This window comes from Peromyscus maniculatus, chromosome 8, assembly GCF_049852395.1.
Source record: "Peromyscus maniculatus bairdii isolate BWxNUB_F1_BW_parent chromosome 8, HU_Pman_BW_mat_3.1, whole genome shotgun sequence".
Lineage (NCBI taxonomy): Eukaryota > Metazoa > Chordata > Mammalia > Rodentia > Cricetidae > Peromyscus > Peromyscus maniculatus.
Genome location: NC_134859.1, coordinates 10271567 through 10289908, shown reverse-complemented (window position 1 = coordinate 10289908; position 18342 = coordinate 10271567). Strand labels below are relative to the sequence as shown.

Below are 18342 nucleotides of genomic sequence, written 5' to 3'. Positions count from 1 at the left end.
AGCAGATGGAAAATACTAGAGGAGGGTTGTATCTCGGTCAGTGGAGTGTCCTCTCAGCATGAACAAAGCGCTGGGCTCAGTCCTCAGCGCCCCATTTTTATATGGCAGTGCTTAACTATAATCCCAGTCTAGAAGTTTAGAGGCAGAAGGCTGGGTTATCCTCATCTTGTCATGAGTTTGAGGCTAGCCTGAGCTACTTGAGACTCTGTATAAAGGAGAAAAGGCTGCTGAGATGACTCGTTGGATGAAGGTGCCTGCCTTCCAACCCGATGGCCTGAGCTCCACCCCCGGCACCCAAATGCTGGAAGAAGAGAACAGATTCCCACAGCTGTCCTCTGACCTCCACGTGCACGGCCTCCCAAACAAACAAACAAACAAACAACGTAATTTAAACATTTGAAAAAGATCACCGAGGGGGTAATGGTAGGTGACCGCAAATCCTCTAGTCTCCTGGCTACTCACTCTAAGCTTCAGAACCCATCATTCACTAAGTAGAGGAGAGAGCCTGTTCTCACCTTCTGAGGTTGCTTTGAAACCAGGGCTTTCAACCATGAAGTTGAGACACGTGTCTACAGGGTGGAAAACAATCTGCTGTGTGGGCATAATGCATGTAAACTCCGTTGATCATGCATGGGTTATAAAAAATATTCACAGTCAGATGTGGTGGCACTTGCCTAGAACCGGAGCAGTAGGTGGAGGGTGGTGGAGGCAGGAGGCTCAGGAGACCAAAATCATTGTGAGCTCCAAGGCTAGCCTGCGCCACATGTGACACTATCTCCCCCACACCCCCAATTTAAAAAAAGAAGAAGAAAAAGGAAAGGTTTCAACAGTGAATTTCCAGCATTTGGGGGGCTGAGGCAGGAGGATCTCTGTGAGTTTAAGGCCAGCTTGGTCTACATAGAGGGTACCAGGTTAGCCAGGGCTATGTAGAGAGACACTGTCTCTAAAGCCAAGTCAAACAAACAAACAAACAAATTAAATAGTAAATTGCATTGAGTCATCTTCAAAGTGTTCTCTAGAGGGTGGGTCCCAGCCATCTCCTCTCTTCCGGCCTGCTCCTGTCTGTGTCCACATCCCGCAGCTTCTCCACAGACAAAGACGCTTTGCTAACTGTTGACAAAACGCTATTGTCCCTCAAATAGCTACATAACTAAGCGGAACTTGTGGCTCTGGAGGCACAAAGGGGTTTTTCTGCCCTTAATGCCCCTCTTTGTTCCTCAGCTGATACTCCCCTCAGCGTGGGTTCCAGGCTGGACCCTTAGGGATGAACTCAGCTGCCTCCAGGCATCCGAGGAGCTGCTGGCCGCTTGGTTTCTGTTTAACCGAAGTGTCTGGAGAAATGAGTCACCCCTTCATGCTGGCCTCCTAGAACATGTATTGATTTACTGACTTCTAAAACTTTTTAAGGATTTATTTATTTACTTACTCTTGTTTGTGTGTATGTACGTGTGCCTGCATGAGTTTGTGTGCATCTTGTGTGTGTGGGTACCCACTGAGGCCAGAGCATGTCGGAATGGGAGTCATAGGTGGCTGTGAGCTACCTGATGTGGGTGCTGGGAACTGAACCCTGGTCTTCTGGAAGAGCAGGAAGTGCTTTTAACCACCAAGCTATCCCTCCAGCAAGATTTCTTAAAAAAAAAAAAAAAAAAAACAAAAAAAAAAAAAAAACAAAAAAAAACTTATACAATTTGAGACAGACAGACAGACAGACAGAGACAGACAGAGAGACTGAGAATATGAATTGATGTGGAGGCCAGAGGACAACTGTCTGGATTCAGTTTTCTTTTACCAGGTGAGTTCTGGGAATTGAACTCAGGTCTTTAGTTTTACCACAGACCTCTTTACTCACCAAGCCAGCTCACTGGCCCAATTGATTGATTTTGTTTTGAGACGGGATCTCACTCAAGCTGTGGCTCAAGCTGGTCTGGAACTCACAGCAATTCTCCTGCCTCAACCTCCTAAGTGTGGAGATTATTTCAAAAGATTTGAGCCAGGCTCAGTGGGCAAAGGGCTTGTGTGTAACTATGAGGACCTGAGTTATCTCCCCTGTACTCATATAAAAGCTGAGTGCAGTAGTGTGCACCTCTAACCCTCAGGATGGGGGTGGAGAGCCAGGCAGATCTCCAGGACTCACTGGTCAGTCAGTCTAGTAGAAACACACTGAGCTCCAGGCTTAGTGAACAATTCTGCCTCAAAAACAAGATGAAGAGTAATGGAGGAACCCACCGGCATCAGCTTCTGATGTCCACACGTGCACCTATTCACACACACACACACACACACACACACACACACACACACACACACCCATACATGCATGCAGAGAAAGAATTTGGCTCATGCACTTGGCAGGCTAAGGCAGGAAAAGTGCAGATTCAAGTCCAGCTTTGGCTATATAGTGAGACCTTTAAAAGGAAAAAGAAAAAGGAAGGAGGGTGGTATGTCTTTGTGTATGTGTGTGGCACATGTATATACAGTGTGGGTGTATACTTGTATGTGCATGTGTATGAGAAGACCAGAGGTCGATGTCAGGTGCCATGTTTCCTCAATCATTCCCCACCTTTATTTTATTAAAAGCCCTTTTCAATATTTTTTGGGGGGAATGTTGGGGGACAAGGTCTTACCATGTAGACTTGACTTGGCCCAGAACTTGCTGTGTAGGCCAGGCTAACCTCAGGCTCACAGAGATCCGCCTGCCTCTGCCTCACAAGTGCTGGGATTAAAACTGCACTACAGTGTCTAGTAATGACTTTAAAAAAAGATTTTATTTTAAATTATGTGTATGCATGTGTGTCCATAGGTGGGTATGTACACATGAGTGTAGGTGTCTGTGGAGTCCAGAGACACCAACCTCCCTGGAGCTGGAGTTACAGATGGTTGTCAGTCAGCCTCCTGACATGGGTGATGGGAACAGAACTGGAGTCTTCTAGAACAGTGGCACATGCTTTTAACTGATGAATGTCTCTCTAGCCCCTTAAAGTTTTTAAATCATGTTTTATTTTATGACTAGCAAAGCAATTTACACATTGAATAATACTATAATAGAATGATATGATTTTTTGTTTTGTTTTATTTTTGCTTTTCAAGGCAGGGTTTCTCTGTGTAGTCCTGGCTGTCCTGGAACTTGCTGCAGACCAGGCTGGCTGGAACTCACAGAGATCCACCTGCTTCTGCCTCCCAAGTGCTGAGACTAAAAGTGTGTGCCACCACCCCTTGGCTGATCTGATATAGTTTTAAACAGAAGGAAAAAAGGTGACATTTTGAGGCAGCCTAGCTCCTGCTTCAAGTGAACAGGCTGAGAGAGAGAGAGCAAGACACCCACCCACCTTTATCTGAGATAGAGTCTCTCACTGAGTCTGAAGCTCATTGTTTTTAAATGTGGGGCTGGGAAGGAAGCTTAAGGCTTTATGCTCGGTACTCACACTATAACTAGCCAGTGTGTTGCTTTTGACATTCTCATTTGAGATGTCTTTAGCAAGACAAAACTCTCTCTGAACGAGATTTTAGCTTTATGAGCTGCACTGAAGTTTCTTGACCCAGACCTGGGAAACAAACATCAGTCCCCAGGGTGAGGGACGGTTTTCCCCTCCTTGTGTGAGAGATGTAGTGTTAGAATCCCACTGTCAAGGCCTCCTCACTGACAGGCACCCTACTGGGACATGCTTACACTCTCACCTGGGAAGTGCATTTACACCAAAGGGCACACACCCTCTTCCCACTCCCTTCCCTGCCTCCTGCCTGGGAAGCAGACAGCCTGGTTGCCCTGAACCCAGAAGAGGCTCCCTCCTCTGCTGAGATGCCACCATGCTGTCTGTCTCTGGAGCTGGAGCCTGAACTCTGCAGAGCGTCCACCATATTGTTGCCGCTTTGGCTGTCCACGGAGTTAGTAACTCTTGTCGTAAATTCCTTAGTCTTCAGGAGTCCTGGTACAAACCTAACACTGGGTTCCTTTAACTTTGGATGTCATTTTGTCCTGTGTCATTAACACCCAGCACACAGCAGAGCTTGGGCCAGGATTTAGGGACTCTCACTCAATAGAGGGACCTTACATGGTGACACTTGGTAAAGCCCTGAGCAACCCTTGGCCATGAGGCTTCAGAAATGACCTTGTCCTTTCTTGTGTGGCCACTGTCCCAGGTTGTCTTGGGCTCCAAATCCCCTTTGGTTCTGCAAACGTAAGGAAGATAAGGGCTTGAAGAGGGATTTTGTAAGCAGTAGATTTTCCAGGGGTTGTAGAGACGTCGTTCCATTCTCCTGCAATTTAGTGTTAAAATATTTAAAACCTTGGCCATGCTGTATTGATACGCAGCATGTAATTGAGCAAATGGATCATTAATAAGGAGCCGGATACTCTTGCAGCCCGGGCCAAAAGCAGTTCCAGTGGACTGGTTGCTGTGGACATCCTTTTAATAAAGCAGCTGGGGCCTTATTTAAGTGAGATTAAATGAGTTCCCTGGGGCGTCATTTGATCTGGTTGCTAACTGATGCAGGGAAGCAATTCTGCCTGGGTGATGAACTCTGATTTGGTCTATCCCTATCCACTGTCCAGCAAAGAGTCCCCTGATGTCAGAGCTGCAGTGGACAGGAGGAGGTCCTTAGCCATCCTTTCCGCAAGCGTTAGCTCCTAGAGGCACTGGATCATTGGTCGCTTTCGCAGCAGAAGAGCGTCATTCTTCTGTTGACTTGTTTACTTGTTTTTAAGGGTCTTTTCCGTTAAAGAACTTTCTGTAAGGTGGCACCGTGTCTGCCTGGTGGTCAGGTTCTCTTTCTTTTCTTTGTGTATGTGTGTATGATGTGGTGTCTGTGCACGTGTGTCCATTACTCTCCGCCTTGACAGGGTCTCTCACTGAATTTAGAGCAAGCACGCGCCAGTGATCCTCCTTTCTCTGCCAGTATCAGGGCTGGGTGTTGGGGTTCTAGCTCAGATTCTCATGTTTGTGCATTGCCACCCACCAAACCATCTCCCCACTCCTTATTTATTTATCTTTATTGCTTGTTTGTTCGAGACAGGGTTTCTCTATGTAGATCAGGCTGGCCTGGAACTCTCTATGTAGACCAGGCTGGCCTCACACTCATAGAGATTCACTCGTCTCTGCCTCCTGAGTGCTGGGATTAAAGGCATGCACCACCACACCCAATTTATTTATGTCTCGAGACAGAGTCTTGCTCTGTAGCTCTTGGCTGGCCTGGAACCCTTATGAATAACATGATAGCAGGGCAGTTTTGGACTTGTGTCTATCCTCCTGCCTCTGTTTCCTGAGTGCTGAGATTATAGTCCTGTGCTACCATGTTTGGCATGTATGAAAAACAAACTTTTTTTTTTTTTAGATTAAAAAACTATTTTATGTATGAGTGTTTTAACTGCATACAGTATGTGGTGTGTGTGTATGTGTGTGTGTGTGTGTGTGTGTGTGTGTGTGTGTGTGTGTGTATCACATGCACGGTTGGTGCCCACAGAGTTCAGAAGAGGGTGTTAGATCTCTTGTAACTAGAGTCATAGACAGTTGTGAGCCACAATGTGGGAGCCAGGAACCAAACCCTGGTCCTCTGTACGAGCAGCAAATATTCTTAGCACCCGAACCATCTCTCGAGCTCCCTACCCAGCACTTTTAAGGTATTTTTGTCTCCTCACCACATCAAGCTCTCCTGTAGCCGAGGCTCAAATCAAATATGCAGCTAAGATTGGTCTTGGATTCCTGACCCAGCTTCTAAGCACTGGGATGATAGCCGAGTGCCGCCAGACCTGCTCGGGTCGTCCACAACACAGGCATAGAGACCTTGGTGCAGAAACCAAAACAAACAGACTCAAGACCCCACTCCTGGAGCTGAGAGATACGGTCAGGAGCATGCACTTGTGTCTCCCAGTGAACACACGGGACTTGGAGTTCACTGCTGCGGGCTGGGTTGCCGCTCAGTGGCAGAGCACGTGCTGGGGGCACAGGAGGCTCTGAGTTCCAGCGTCAGCTCCATAAACAATAGCAACAAAACAAAGCCCCACCATGGCAACTGTGTAAAGTCTGCTGTCAGTGGCATTAGGGACAAATGCATTGCTGGGCAACTGGCACCCCCAGAGGCCTCTCACCGCCCAGCTGAGACTACCTGCAGAACACCTCTTGCTCCACCACTGCCCTGGACTCTGGAGACCCTCCACATTGCTTTGTCTACAAACTGAGCCATCCTAGGTGTCTCGAAGGGAAGAAATCACACTATGTTTCCTCCTTTGTGCCTGGTTTATTTCATTCAGCTCCTCCCACGTTGTATTAATGTTCACACCTTGTTTGTTTGTTTGTTTGGGTTTTGGGGGTGGGCAGTGCCCATGCCGTGGTGCAAGGATGAAAGTCAGCAGACAGCTGAGTCAGTTTTCTTCTTCTGCCTTGTGGGTACTGGCCATCAATCTCAAGCTACTTAGCAGCAAGCACCCTTACCTGCTGGGCCATCTCACTGACTCTACACTCCTAGCCCATAGTCCACCTGCCCCGTGTGTGTGTGTGTGTGTGTGTGTGTGTGTGTGTGTGTGTGTGTGTGTGTGTGTGTGTAAGTGCCCGTGCTCTTGGGGGCCAGAGGCATTGAATCTCCCAGAACTAGAGTTCCAGGCAGTTGTGAGGCAGGCATGGAACATGAGTGTTGGGACTCAAACTCAGATGCTCTGGAAGAACAGTCCAGGCATCAGCTTTTATAGACTTCATAGACTCTCAGCAGTGTTTCACTGGGGACCAAGTGAAACTCACTTGAAATGTGCCTTTGTGGGAGAGGAGAATGTTAAAGATTCAAGCCATAGTTAGGGGAAAGTTGTATTGGAATTCTGCTGCCTGAAGGGGGACATCCAGCCAGGAATACAGGGCTGCCCAGTCTTTCTTCTCTACCTGCTAAGGGTATCAATCTCCTTCTGCAAAATGGGGACCCCATAGGACGAGGCCTTGCTGGGCCAGGCTGTGGGCCTTGGACCTGCTCTCTTGCTGAGCAGGCAAGCCTGGTTGTTCAACCTCTCCCCTCCCCCGCCACCACCCGGCAAAGGGGCTGTAACTTGATCCTTCTGTGGCTCTGTGACCCCAGAAGGCCACACCACATGCCTGTTTGGTCTGGACAGGCTCAGGCTTCCTTAGTGGGTGGCCAGGCCAAGTATGGGGCCGTGAGCTGGTAGCTGAGCTCCTTGGCAGGGACAGAAGTTTGTGAGCAGGTTTGTGGCGTGGGCAGGTTCTGTGAGCCACACTGCCGGGAGCGGCGCTCAAGCGCCCTATCACCGTCAAGGCAGAGCTGCCATGCACTGAGCAGGCATTTGAACTTCTGTTCCTTCTCTGCGCCCAGCACAGGAAGGGGATGCAGGACTAGCTCAGTGGACCCTCAGAGAGGGTTACATGGCGTGGAGCTGGGAGGGTAGACACTCCCGAGCAGTTGAGCAACTGTCTAAGAAGCAATGGATATGGGAATGTCAGGGATGCGCTGAACACGGTCTGAAAGTATGAGCTTATGCCACCCCACCCCGTGTGTGTGTGTGTGTGTGTGTGTGTGTGTGTGTGTGTGTGTTTGTGGTGTGTATGTGTTTGTGTGTATGAGGTGTGTGTGTGTGTGTGTGTGTGTGTGTGGTGTGTGTGCGCGCATGTGCACACACACTCATGTGTGACCATTTGACTTGAGGGGTAATGCAATGCAAGAACCCAGAACCCATACTTTGGCTGCCAGGGGGTCAAATGCCAGCTTCTCTCCTCTCAAGCTGTGTGATTGTGGGCAAGTGGCTCAGTCTCTCTGAACCTTGGTTTCTCCATACCCACATGACTGCTACCTACCTCCTCGGATTGTTGGAAGGGGTAGTGTGAAATGCCTGGAGTGTTCCATCCTGACTCACGGTGACTGACCCTTAGTGCTCACTGTTCTTGTTGCCACGGTGACAGGCAGACAGCTGCACTGTACATGCCTTCCTGGTACTCACCACTAGGAGCTTAAGCAAGCTTTCCTGGGCAGGGGCCACATTCTAGAACATTCTCCTGCAAGAAAGCAAGGGCTCGCTTAGTTCCTGACTTGGGGTAAGAAGGAGCGGCCTATCTTTCTGCAGTTGGAGCAGCATCCTGTTTTCCTGGCTTTAGGACAAGAACAAGAAATATGAGAGGCAGGCAGGAGACTGGCTCAGTCGTGGGGTGCCCTCTCACCAGGCCAGTCCCCTGCCTTCCCTGGCCTCCGCTTGTGCATCTGCGGAGGGGGAATGTCATAGAAATGTGGTGGGGGACACGGACTTCCGCACCATTATGCCTTGTGGTTGGTACTCTGTCAGAGGAACAGTGGGGTCCAGTGTTCCTTGGTGGCCACTGTCCTCAACACTGGTAAGCGGCTTTGAGTTGTCTACCTCTCCCACTGCCCTGGGGCTCTGGGGCCTCTGGGTGAGGATGGAGCCCTCTCTTCTACAGTTGTAGAGAGGCACCTGCTCCCAGCCAGCATCCCCCAAGCCTGTTATCTGGGGTCTCCAGATGGAATTCTCCCGATGGAAAGCAGGCCGTCTGTCGGCGGTGGTGCCGAGCCTCTGGCCTGTCCTCTTTCCCTGGGTGCCATTCAGGTGGTTCCAGGGCTGTGACGTGGTGATATGAGTTCTCTGACTGCATTGTCATTTGTGTGCCTGCAATGGAGCCTGGGATGGGCTGAGGACTTCTGTGGGAAGCAGGCCATGATAACCACCCCCACCACCACGCGCACACACGTCTATCACTGGAGTGTTGATGAGAGCGGTCAAGGAAATGAATGGACCAAAAGGATGGAGAGGAGGGAGCTGTGCAGGGGAGGTGCCCGGGAGGAATCAATCCCCCGAAGAAGGGTAGGTCCCTCCGGAAAGTCCTGGTGACTTGTGCCTCCCAGGGGAGGTGCCCGGGAGGAATCAATCCCCCGAAGAAGGGTAGGTCCCTCCGGAAAGTCCTGGTGACTTGTGCCTCCCACTCTTCTCGGCCATCGAATAGATGAGCTTTTCAAGCATGGGAACAACGGGCAAGGTCCTGTGGGAGGACAAGCTGATGCATTTCAGAACTAGCAAGGCTAGTGTGGCTGGAACGGGGGGCGGGGGGGGGGCAGCGCTGAATGGGAGGTGGGCTGATGAACTTGGAGGCCAAAGTAAGGAATGTGAGGTCTGAGTGTGTGTGTGTGTGTGTGTGTGTGTGTGTATAAGAGAGACAAAGAGAGATACACAGAGAGGGAGAGAGAGAGACAGACAGACAGACACACACACATATATACATATCTATCTATATATCTATCTATATATCTATCTATATATATATATATATATATATATAATCTGCATGTTTGCAGTTCCTTATGTAGAGGTCAGAGGTTAACCTTAAGTCTTGTTCCTCAGATGCTGTCCATCTCATATTTTGGCCTGGATCTCATAGGCTAGGCTGGTTAACCAGTGAGCCCCAGGGATCCACCTGTCTCCCCCCGCCCCCACCTCTTCATCGCTGGAATTGCGAGCGTGCACCACCTTGCCCAGCTTCTTTTACGTGGGTTCTCAGGAACGAAAGCCAATCCTTGTGCTTGTGAAGCATAAGGCAAGCACTTTACTGACAGACTGCCCCACCTCAGGCCTTGCTCCTCTGCCCACTCGCTGCGCTAGGGTGGTAGTGGGGACTTGACAGTTGTCCAGGGCAGAGGGTGGTACAGCCGTGGCCCGGCAGGAATCAAGGGCTGAGGGCAGAAAGGGGAACGATGTGGTGGCCCTGAGCACAATGTCTGCTGTTTCTGAGCCTCCCACAGGAGCAAATGATGAGCGAGGGGATCCTGGAGGAGCAGGGGGGCTGGGTCTCTGGATTCGAGACCAAGTTTACCATCTCATTCTGTGTGACCCGGGGTGAATCCGTGAGCTCCAGCTCCCTAATCAGTCAAAAGAAGAATTCATACAAATGGCAGAAGAACATCTCTTCCTGAGAGACAAGCTCCCCCTTTTACTGGCACCAGGCTTCAGCCTTTCCCTTCTCCTAGCACAAGGCTCCTGGGAAAATTCTAATTTCTTGAGGACCATCATTTCAATAGTCAAAGGGAGGGGTATAAGTGTTTCTTTTTAAAAAAAATATTTCTTTTATTTTTGATATTATGATATAATGACACATTTTCCCCTTTCCTTTCCTCCCTCCAAACACTCTCATATACCCTTCCTTGCTCCCTTTCAAGTTCATGACCTCTTTTCTCATTAAGTGTTTATACACACACACACACACACACACACACACACACACACACACACACACACACATATATGTATATACATGTATATTCCTAAATGTATAAAATCAGCCTGGTCAGTCTATATAATGTTACTTGTACGTATGTTTTCAGGGCTGACCATTGGCATTGGATAACTGTAAATAGTCGACGTGCTCTTCCCTGAGGAAGACTGTTTCTCCCGTCTCAGCATCCTTAGCTGCCTTTAGTTCTTTGCATAGGGTTGAGTCCTCGTGGACTTTCCTCCTCAAGTGTCTCTTTAGAATGTCTTCATTCCTGCCAGGGTGAATATACTGTTGTTTCAGAAGCCAGGAGCCCCAAGGTGTATTGTCCAGGGTGGTAAGACCCCCACATATATTAGTGATGGGTGTCCTGTTTGCCTGGCAGTCCGGCAGGACTGTGTCTGCCCCCCACCCCATGGAGGAATGGCCTCCCTGGACTCTAGCACTTTTCTGTGCTTCCTGAGGCCCCTTCTCCTTCAGGTCCAGGGTGGCATCTCCTCCCAGGAGCTGAAGGGACAGAGAGGAGGTCACTGTCCTCAGATGCTGCCACTATTTTTGGAGTTGTGTTGGTCCCAGGTCCGGGGCATGTGGGTTGTGCCAGGCTAAGAGCCGAGTCTGGTTGGAAGCTTCTAGAACTGTGGAGAGTGCTGCCGTCTCTGAATACTCAATCATTAGCTTGGGGGTCCTCTCTAGGCACCCTCCTCAGCTTTGAACCTCAGGGAGGACCTCTGTACTCTGAAAGAAGCACTCCCCCCACCCCATCATCCCAGCAGGTAGATCAAAAGTTCAAGATACACAGTGAGTTCAAAGCCAGCCTGGGCTACACGAGATTCTCTCTCAAAAAGATGGAAAAACAATAAAATCCCTGATAACAAGGCTGGGAGCATAGCTCACTGGTAGAATGTCTGAGGCAAAGGGATCCATCCCCCTAAACTATCCATATGTACATACAATGATAAATATGTTCATATGTAAAGTGAGTACCATATTTAAACTACTTATATGTTTGCATGTAGAACACATCTATCTCTACACATACTTACACAATTATAGACACATATCTATAGATATATTTTCTACATATACTGTAAATACTTGCTAGTAATATTTATAATTGAAGTTATATATCTATATTCACATACATTTTTGCATCAGATATTTATTTGTTACTATTAATTAATTAATTAATTTTTGAGAGTGGGTCTCATGTATCTCAGGCTGGCCTTGAACATGCTAGAAGGTTGTCCTCCTGCCTCCATTTCCTAAGTACTGGGATGGGATTATGGGTATGCACTGAAGTTTTCCCCCCTTGAGACAGAGTGCTATTTGTAGCCCGGAACTCACAATGTAAAACAAGCAGGCCTTGAATTTTTGTTGATTCTTCTGGCTCTGCCTACTGAGTGCTGGGATTATAGGTGTGTGCAACCATGCCTGGTTCATTTTAACCTTGTTTAATCCTTGTTTCTTCTCTTTCATTCTTTATTTGAACTTTCCCCATTTATTGTGTGTATGTATGTGATGTGTATGTGGGAGCTGATTCTCTCCTCTGTGTAGGGTTTGAGAATTAAACTCAGGTCACCAGGCTTGTGGGGAAATGCCTTCACTACCCAGCCACCCTTTCTTCCTTTTTAAAAAAAAGATTTCAATGAGTGTTTGTGTGTGTGTGTGTGTGCGTGTGTGCGTGCATGTGTGTGTGTGTGCGTGTGTGCGTGCATGTGTGTGTGTGTGTGTGTGAGCGCGCGTGCGCGTGCCCGCACAGGTGTCCTCAGGGCAAGAAGAGACCATTGAAGGCAGTTGTGAGCCACCCAATATGGGGGCTGGGAATCTGATTCAGGATCCAGGTCCTCTTGAAAGCACAGAATGCTCTTAACCTCTGAGCTATTTCTCCAAACCCTTCCATTTTTGCTTTCTTAATTTTTTTTTAGATTTTTAAATTTTATTTTATGTATATGACTATTTTGCCTGCATGTATGACCTCAGGCCAATAGGTCAAACAGCATCAGATCCCCTGGAGCTACAGATGGCTGTGAGCTGCTATATGGGTGCTGGGAATTGAACCAGGGTCCTCTGGAAGACTAGCAAATGCTCATAACTGCTGAGCCATCTCTCCAGACCCCACTTTCACTTTTTGATGGTGTCTATTAAAGACACAAAGCCTCCAGTAATATCTAGTTCATTTTTTATTTTGGTTATCACAACTAGGGAAGCATTCCCTAGCATTGCCTACCTCGAGGTCACAGGATTTATTTCTGCAGATTTTGTTTTGTGATCCAAGGGGTAGAATCCAGGGCCAACCACATGCCTTCCATCAGTGAGCTAAGTTCCCAGCCTGAATTTGTATAAATATATGGGTCTTTTATTACTGGACTTAGTTATTAGCACTAAGTGTGTGTGTGTGTGTGTGTGTGTGTGTGTGTGTGTGTGTGGTGTATGTGTAGGGCGGGGAGAGATATTTCAAGGTTTCTTCAGGTAAGATCATGTAGTCTATAAATAGAAATACTTTCACTCTCTTTCAAACTGAATTCCTGGCCTGAACCTGAACTATAGTTTTAAATAGAAGGAGAACTCACACCTGAGTCTTATTTCTGACTTGCTGGGCAAATATTCAGTCTTTCACTCTGGAGTAGAAGTTAACTATGGGTTTTTTCCTATGTGGTGGTTTTTTTAAATCAGGAAGGGGTGCTGCATTTTATCAGGTCCCCTATCTCTCTGTCTCTTTGTCTGTCTGTGTCTCTGTGCCCTTCTCTCCCATCTGCAGGGCCATCGTGTAACTTGGCTTGACATTCAGGAGTTAGTTCTCATCCACGTTGCCTGCCGGCTTTTGTACGTGGTAACTGGGTCATAGGTAACCAGATTACAGAGCTTGTTTGGAGAATCCTCACATTACGTTTTCTGGACAAACATGCATGCAAAGGATATGGAACATTCCTTCTTAATGTGCACATCTGGAGTCCCATGTCCTTAATGCAAATGTCCAGATTTCTCTGAGGGCCTGAGGATCATGCTCCTTGAAGCCACCCACCCCACGGATGCTCATGTCAGGGTTGGTGGTGTCTTCCCAGTAACGTCTTAAGGGTGGCAGAGCAGCTGTATTTGTCTAGAAATCGTTCTCTTCAGGAGCCGTTCTGCCTGGCCAGGTTAGAAAGGCCCAGGTACTTTTTCTTTCAGTGTTGAGCTAGGAACTGGCCCAGGCTGTCACCCCTGCCAGAGGAAGCTGCAAGGCTGCTTTGGACTGCAGAATGAGTTCAAGGCCAAGCTGACCAACTTAGGGAGACCCTGTCTCAAAATAAAAAGTGAAGAGGTCTGAGGATATAGCTCTGTGTTAGAGTACTTGCCCAGTTGGGTTCAATCCTCAATGCCACCAAAATAAATAAGCAAGCAAACAAATAAATACATAAATAAATGAAAAATTTGAAAAGTGTGCTCACAGGGCCTCTGTGTACCACTGCTCTGAAAAGGAGCCGAGATGTGTGTGTGCTGTCATTACGGCTGGGTGCTTCTGTCTATCCCCTCTCAGGAAGGAAGTGCTGCTCTCACTGTCCCTCTGTCCACAGGCCTACGAGAAACGCTTCCCCACCTGCCCTCTCATTCCCGTTTTCCTGGGTAGCGAAATCCTGGGCGAGTGGAGAAGCGTGGATGGGGCCGTGCACACAGTGGAGAGGAGCTGCCGGCTGCGTGTGGACGCCCCGCGGCTGCTGCGGAAGGTGGGCTGGGGTCTCGGTGTGCGGGGGGGTGGGGGGTGGGGGGTGGGGTGGGGGGTGGGGTGGGGTGGGGGGGGTGGGTGAGGGTGGGGTGGGGGAGTCTGAAAGGAGGCGCTTGAGTCTTGAGATCTGGGAGGTCTAGCAGCCAGGGAGCCCAGGTGCAGGGTCTGGGAACCAGAGCTAGGTGAGAATTCAGGGATGGGGAGTGGGGTGCAGGTCTCGAGGTTTGGGTGGAGGTGGCTAGGTGTCAGTGGGGAGAGGGCCGGGCCAGGCTGCCTGGTGGCAGGACAAAGGACCCCCGATAGGTGCGTGGATGGGGGAACTCTTTGCTTGATGGTGGTGGCCGTATAAAGCACTGAGGGTCTTTAGGGTGGAAGTTATTTGGGCAAGGTTGAGTGCCCGCCCAAGGGACCTGAATTCTGTGCTAGGTGTGGCCTGAGCCAGTGTGGATGGTGGCGGGAGCAGGAGTCGTCCCACCCAGGCTGGTGTCTCTTGTTGGATTGGGTGGCAGAGGGAGCAGGGTGTCTGTTTCTACTTTGGGGATGACACAGGCCAGGCTAGGGAGTGACAGGAGATGGAAGTTGAAGTCCCAGCTAAGGGGTAACCCAGGCTGTGTGGGAGCGGGAGCAGGGTTCAGGGAGCAGGGTTCAGGGATCAGGATGGGTGGTCTGCGGGCTAGCTCCTCTTCCTTGGGTTCCTCATTCGCAGATCGCTGGTGTGGAGCACGTGGTCTTTGTGCAGAGAAACGTCCTAAACTGGAGAGAGAGGACACTGCTGATAGATGCCCACAACGAGACCTTTGCGAGCCGAGTGACCGTGAAGGAGAACTGCCGCTACACAGTGAGCTTGCCTGGCCTACCTGTGGCCCTGAGGCTGTCCGGGGCTGGGCCCTGTGTGTCCCTCCAGTCTCCCCTCCCCATGTGCTCCCGAACCCTTGGGAGTGGGTTTTATTCTCCTCTCCTTTTTTTAGACCGAATGTCATGATGTAGCCCAGGCTAGCCTGGAAACTTTCCATTCTTCTGTCTCAGCCTCCTGAGTGCTGGGATTATAGGTGTGTGTCACCATACCCAGCTAAGATTTCTTTTAATTGCTGACATATTCAAATATACTTATGGACATATAAAGACATTTAATATCTTTATATATAAATATATAACAATTATTGAAATATCTAAACATATATTGATAATTTGTATTATATAAATGATCTGGGAATTGCACATACACAATTTTATCTCTCTTTGTGTATGTAATTTTCTTTTCTTCCTTTCTTTCTTTCTTTCTTTTTTTTTTTTTTTTTGAGACAGGGTTTCTCTGTAGTTTTTTTTTTTTTTTTTGGTTTTTCGAAACAGGGTTTCTCTGTGTAGCTTTGTGCCTTTCCTGGAACTCACTTGGTAGCCCAGGCTGGCCTCGAACTCACAGAGATCCGCCTGGCTCTGCCTCCCGAGTGCTGGGATTAAAGGCGTGCGCCACCACCGCCCGGCTTCTCTGTAGTTTTGATGCCTATCCTGGATCTTGCTCTGTAGACCAGGCTGGCCTCGAACTCACAGAGATCCGCCTGGTTCTGTCTCCCGAGTGCTGGGATTAAAGGCGTGTGCCACCACCGCCGGCCCTTCTTTTTTTGAGACGGGATTTCTCTATATAGAACTCACTATGTAGATCGGGCTATCCTGGAGTTTTTGATTCTCTTGTTCAGTCTCCTGTGCTGGATTATAGGTGCGCACCACCACGCCCAGCTGGAGAAAGGGCTCTTTGCTCCCTGCAGTTAGACTTCACATCATTGTCTGGGTGGGAAATGCTGTCCACAGCAGGCTCTGGTGGCCAGGACGGCCTCTGGAGAGAGCACAGCACCCCCACACTGAGGCCCTGCCGTGGCCCCTGCCCGTCTTGCAGGTCCATCCTGAGAATGAAGACTGGACTTGCTTTGAGCAGTCGGCCTCCCTGGATGTCCGGTCTTTCTTTGGCTTTGAAAGCACCTTGGAGAAGATCGCCATGAAGCAGTACACCGCCAACGTCAAGAGGGTGAGGGCGACTGTGCTAGCCACAACGCGGAGGGGCGCAGACCCGCTCTGCCGCCAACAACCCCGGGACCCTGGGCAACAGCCCCGCCCTTCCTGCCTCAGTCTTCGTCTTTCTAAAATGAACACTGGGTCATGACCACTCAGTGAGGTCAGCAGTGGGAAGAACCGGCTTGTACTGATGGCATCCTGACATTGTCCCAGCACCTCCAAGCTGCTGCAGCAAGTTCAAGTCTGGGCTACGGAGCCAGTTCAGGGCCAGCCTAGGCAACTCAGTGAGGCAAACAGCTGGAGGCATAACTCAGTAGTGGAGCGCTTGACTAGCCCTGGCTTCAGTTCCCAGAACCAGATCAGGAAAAGGAAAAAGTGTCACTGAGGCCAGGGGCATGACTTAGTGGTGCAACACCTGCCTAGAATCCACCAATGAGGGGCTGAGGGTGTGGCTCAACCGTAGAGCCCCTGCTTAGAATCCACCTCTCCTCCCCTCCCCTCCCCTCCCCTCCCCTCCCCTCCCCTCCCCTCCCCTCCCCTCCTCTCCCCTCCTCTCCTCTCCTCTCCTCAGAGTTGGTGTGTTGACCTCACAGCACTGCTTGTTCAGTGACATCTTTGGGTCTGTTGCTTCCAGGGAAAGGAAGTAATTGAGCACTACCTGAGTGAGCTCATTTCTCAGGGAACATCTCACATTCCCCGCTGGACACCTGCCCCAGTCCGGGAGGAAGATGCCTGCAGCCGGGTTGTTCACCAGTATCCCAGCTCCATGGTGACAGATGGCCCCAGTGATGCCCCAGGCCCTGATCCTGAGATGGCCACAGCTGATGGTAGGTGGCTGCAGAGAACCAGTATCCAAGTCTGTGCCCTCACCTCTGGCTCTTGGAAGCCTGCCGCACTGCCCGGCTCCCGGAGAGGAGGGAGAGGTGCTGTAGGTTGCCAGGGTTGGGGACGGTCTGGCACCCACTCAGCCTCCTCCCTCTGCTCCTCAGAGTCGATCTATTTCTAGACCAGGAACTGACCTCTGGTGGTTTGGGGATATTTTTAATTGCGTGAGTAATGCAAGATCATGGTAGCAAACTATCTAAAGGAACTGGAGATGAAGAGTGAGAAGTAAGGACGGAGAGGCGGTTCCGTCAATGAGTGCTTGTCTTGCACACATGACTTGCATCCCCCAGACCCCCACAAAAAGCCAGCCAGTAATCTTACTACCAGAGAGGTGCCAGCCAAGCCTAATTGATCCTAACTGGAGAGCCCTAGGCCAGTGAGAGATTCTGCCTCAAACAAAACCAAGGTAGATGGTACCACAGGAGCCACACCTGAGGCTGGCCTTCACACATGTATACACATATACACATGCATCTGTTACACACACATGCACACACAGACAGACACAAAAGAAAAGGATGAAAGTTTCTTCCCTCTCCCTAGAGTCTTCAATAGTTTTGTGTTTTGTGAAGTTACCTAGGGCATATGGTACATGAGGGGCACACACCTCCACATGTATGTGCACATGCGTGCTCACACTTAGAAAATATGGAACAGGTGGGAGCATGTCATGCACCCTGTTTGTACTTTACTATTTCTCACTAACGTTGCAAGAACAGCATGCATACCCTTGCACTTCATAGTACTGTATGAATGCCTTATGCCTTATTTACTAATGTTGGCTCATTATTAACATTATTGTTTGAGACAGAGGCTGGCCCGGGGTTTGGTATGCAGCTGAGGATGACCTTGAACTTACAGGCATGATGCAGGCTATTTTAGCCTGCTTTAGAACTCACTACAAATCATATAGCATGTGAAATCATATAGTGTGTATGTGTGTGTGTGTGTGTGTGTGACGGTGCACATGTAGAGGCCAGAGGACAACTTGGGGGAGTCATTTCTTTCCTTCCACCATGTGAATTTTGGGCATCAGACTCAGGTCATCAGGTTTGGTAGCAAATGCCTTTACCTAATGAGTCATCTCACCAACCCCCTAGCTTTCTGTTTGTTTTAAAAACAGGGTCTGAAATAGCCCAGTCTGGCCTTGAATTTGCTATGGAGCTAAGGATGACCATGAACTCCTGGTCCCCCTGCCTTCTTCTTTCTAGTGTTGGCATTACAGGTGTGCATCACTATGCCTGTCTTAGATGTGTGCGGGTATGTGTGTGTGTGTGTGTGCATATGTGCAAATGTGTGTGTGTTTAAATTACAAATAATGTAGTACATTTTTGTACTCAAGGAATGAAAAAATGTATGTACTATATACATAGTACAGCATCTTTTTATTTTATTTTATTTTTATTTTTGGAGACAGTCTTACCATGTATCTCTGGCTGACCTAAAACTTGCTCTGTAGACCAGGCTGGCCTCAAACTCATAAAGATCAGCCTGCCTCTGCCTCCTGAGTACAGCCCTAGAACCATGTCTGGCCTGATTTATTTATTT

At 49.1% G+C, this 18342-nt stretch overlaps 1 protein-coding gene across 1 annotated transcript in view; it reads left to right on the top strand.

Moving 5' to 3' along the window:
• Nucleotides 1-18342, top strand: part of Sec14l5 (SEC14 like lipid binding 5) — a 38792-nt gene that overhangs the window by 2520 nt on the left and 17930 nt on the right. Inside the window, exons 3-6 of the mRNA XM_006984666.4 lie at nucleotides 13754-13903; nucleotides 14609-14740; nucleotides 15794-15922; nucleotides 16544-16736. Coding sequence (XP_006984728.2) covers nucleotides 13754-13903; nucleotides 14609-14740; nucleotides 15794-15922; nucleotides 16544-16736 — 604 coding nt within the window. The remainder of the gene's footprint in view (nucleotides 1-13753; nucleotides 13904-14608; nucleotides 14741-15793; nucleotides 15923-16543; nucleotides 16737-18342) is intronic.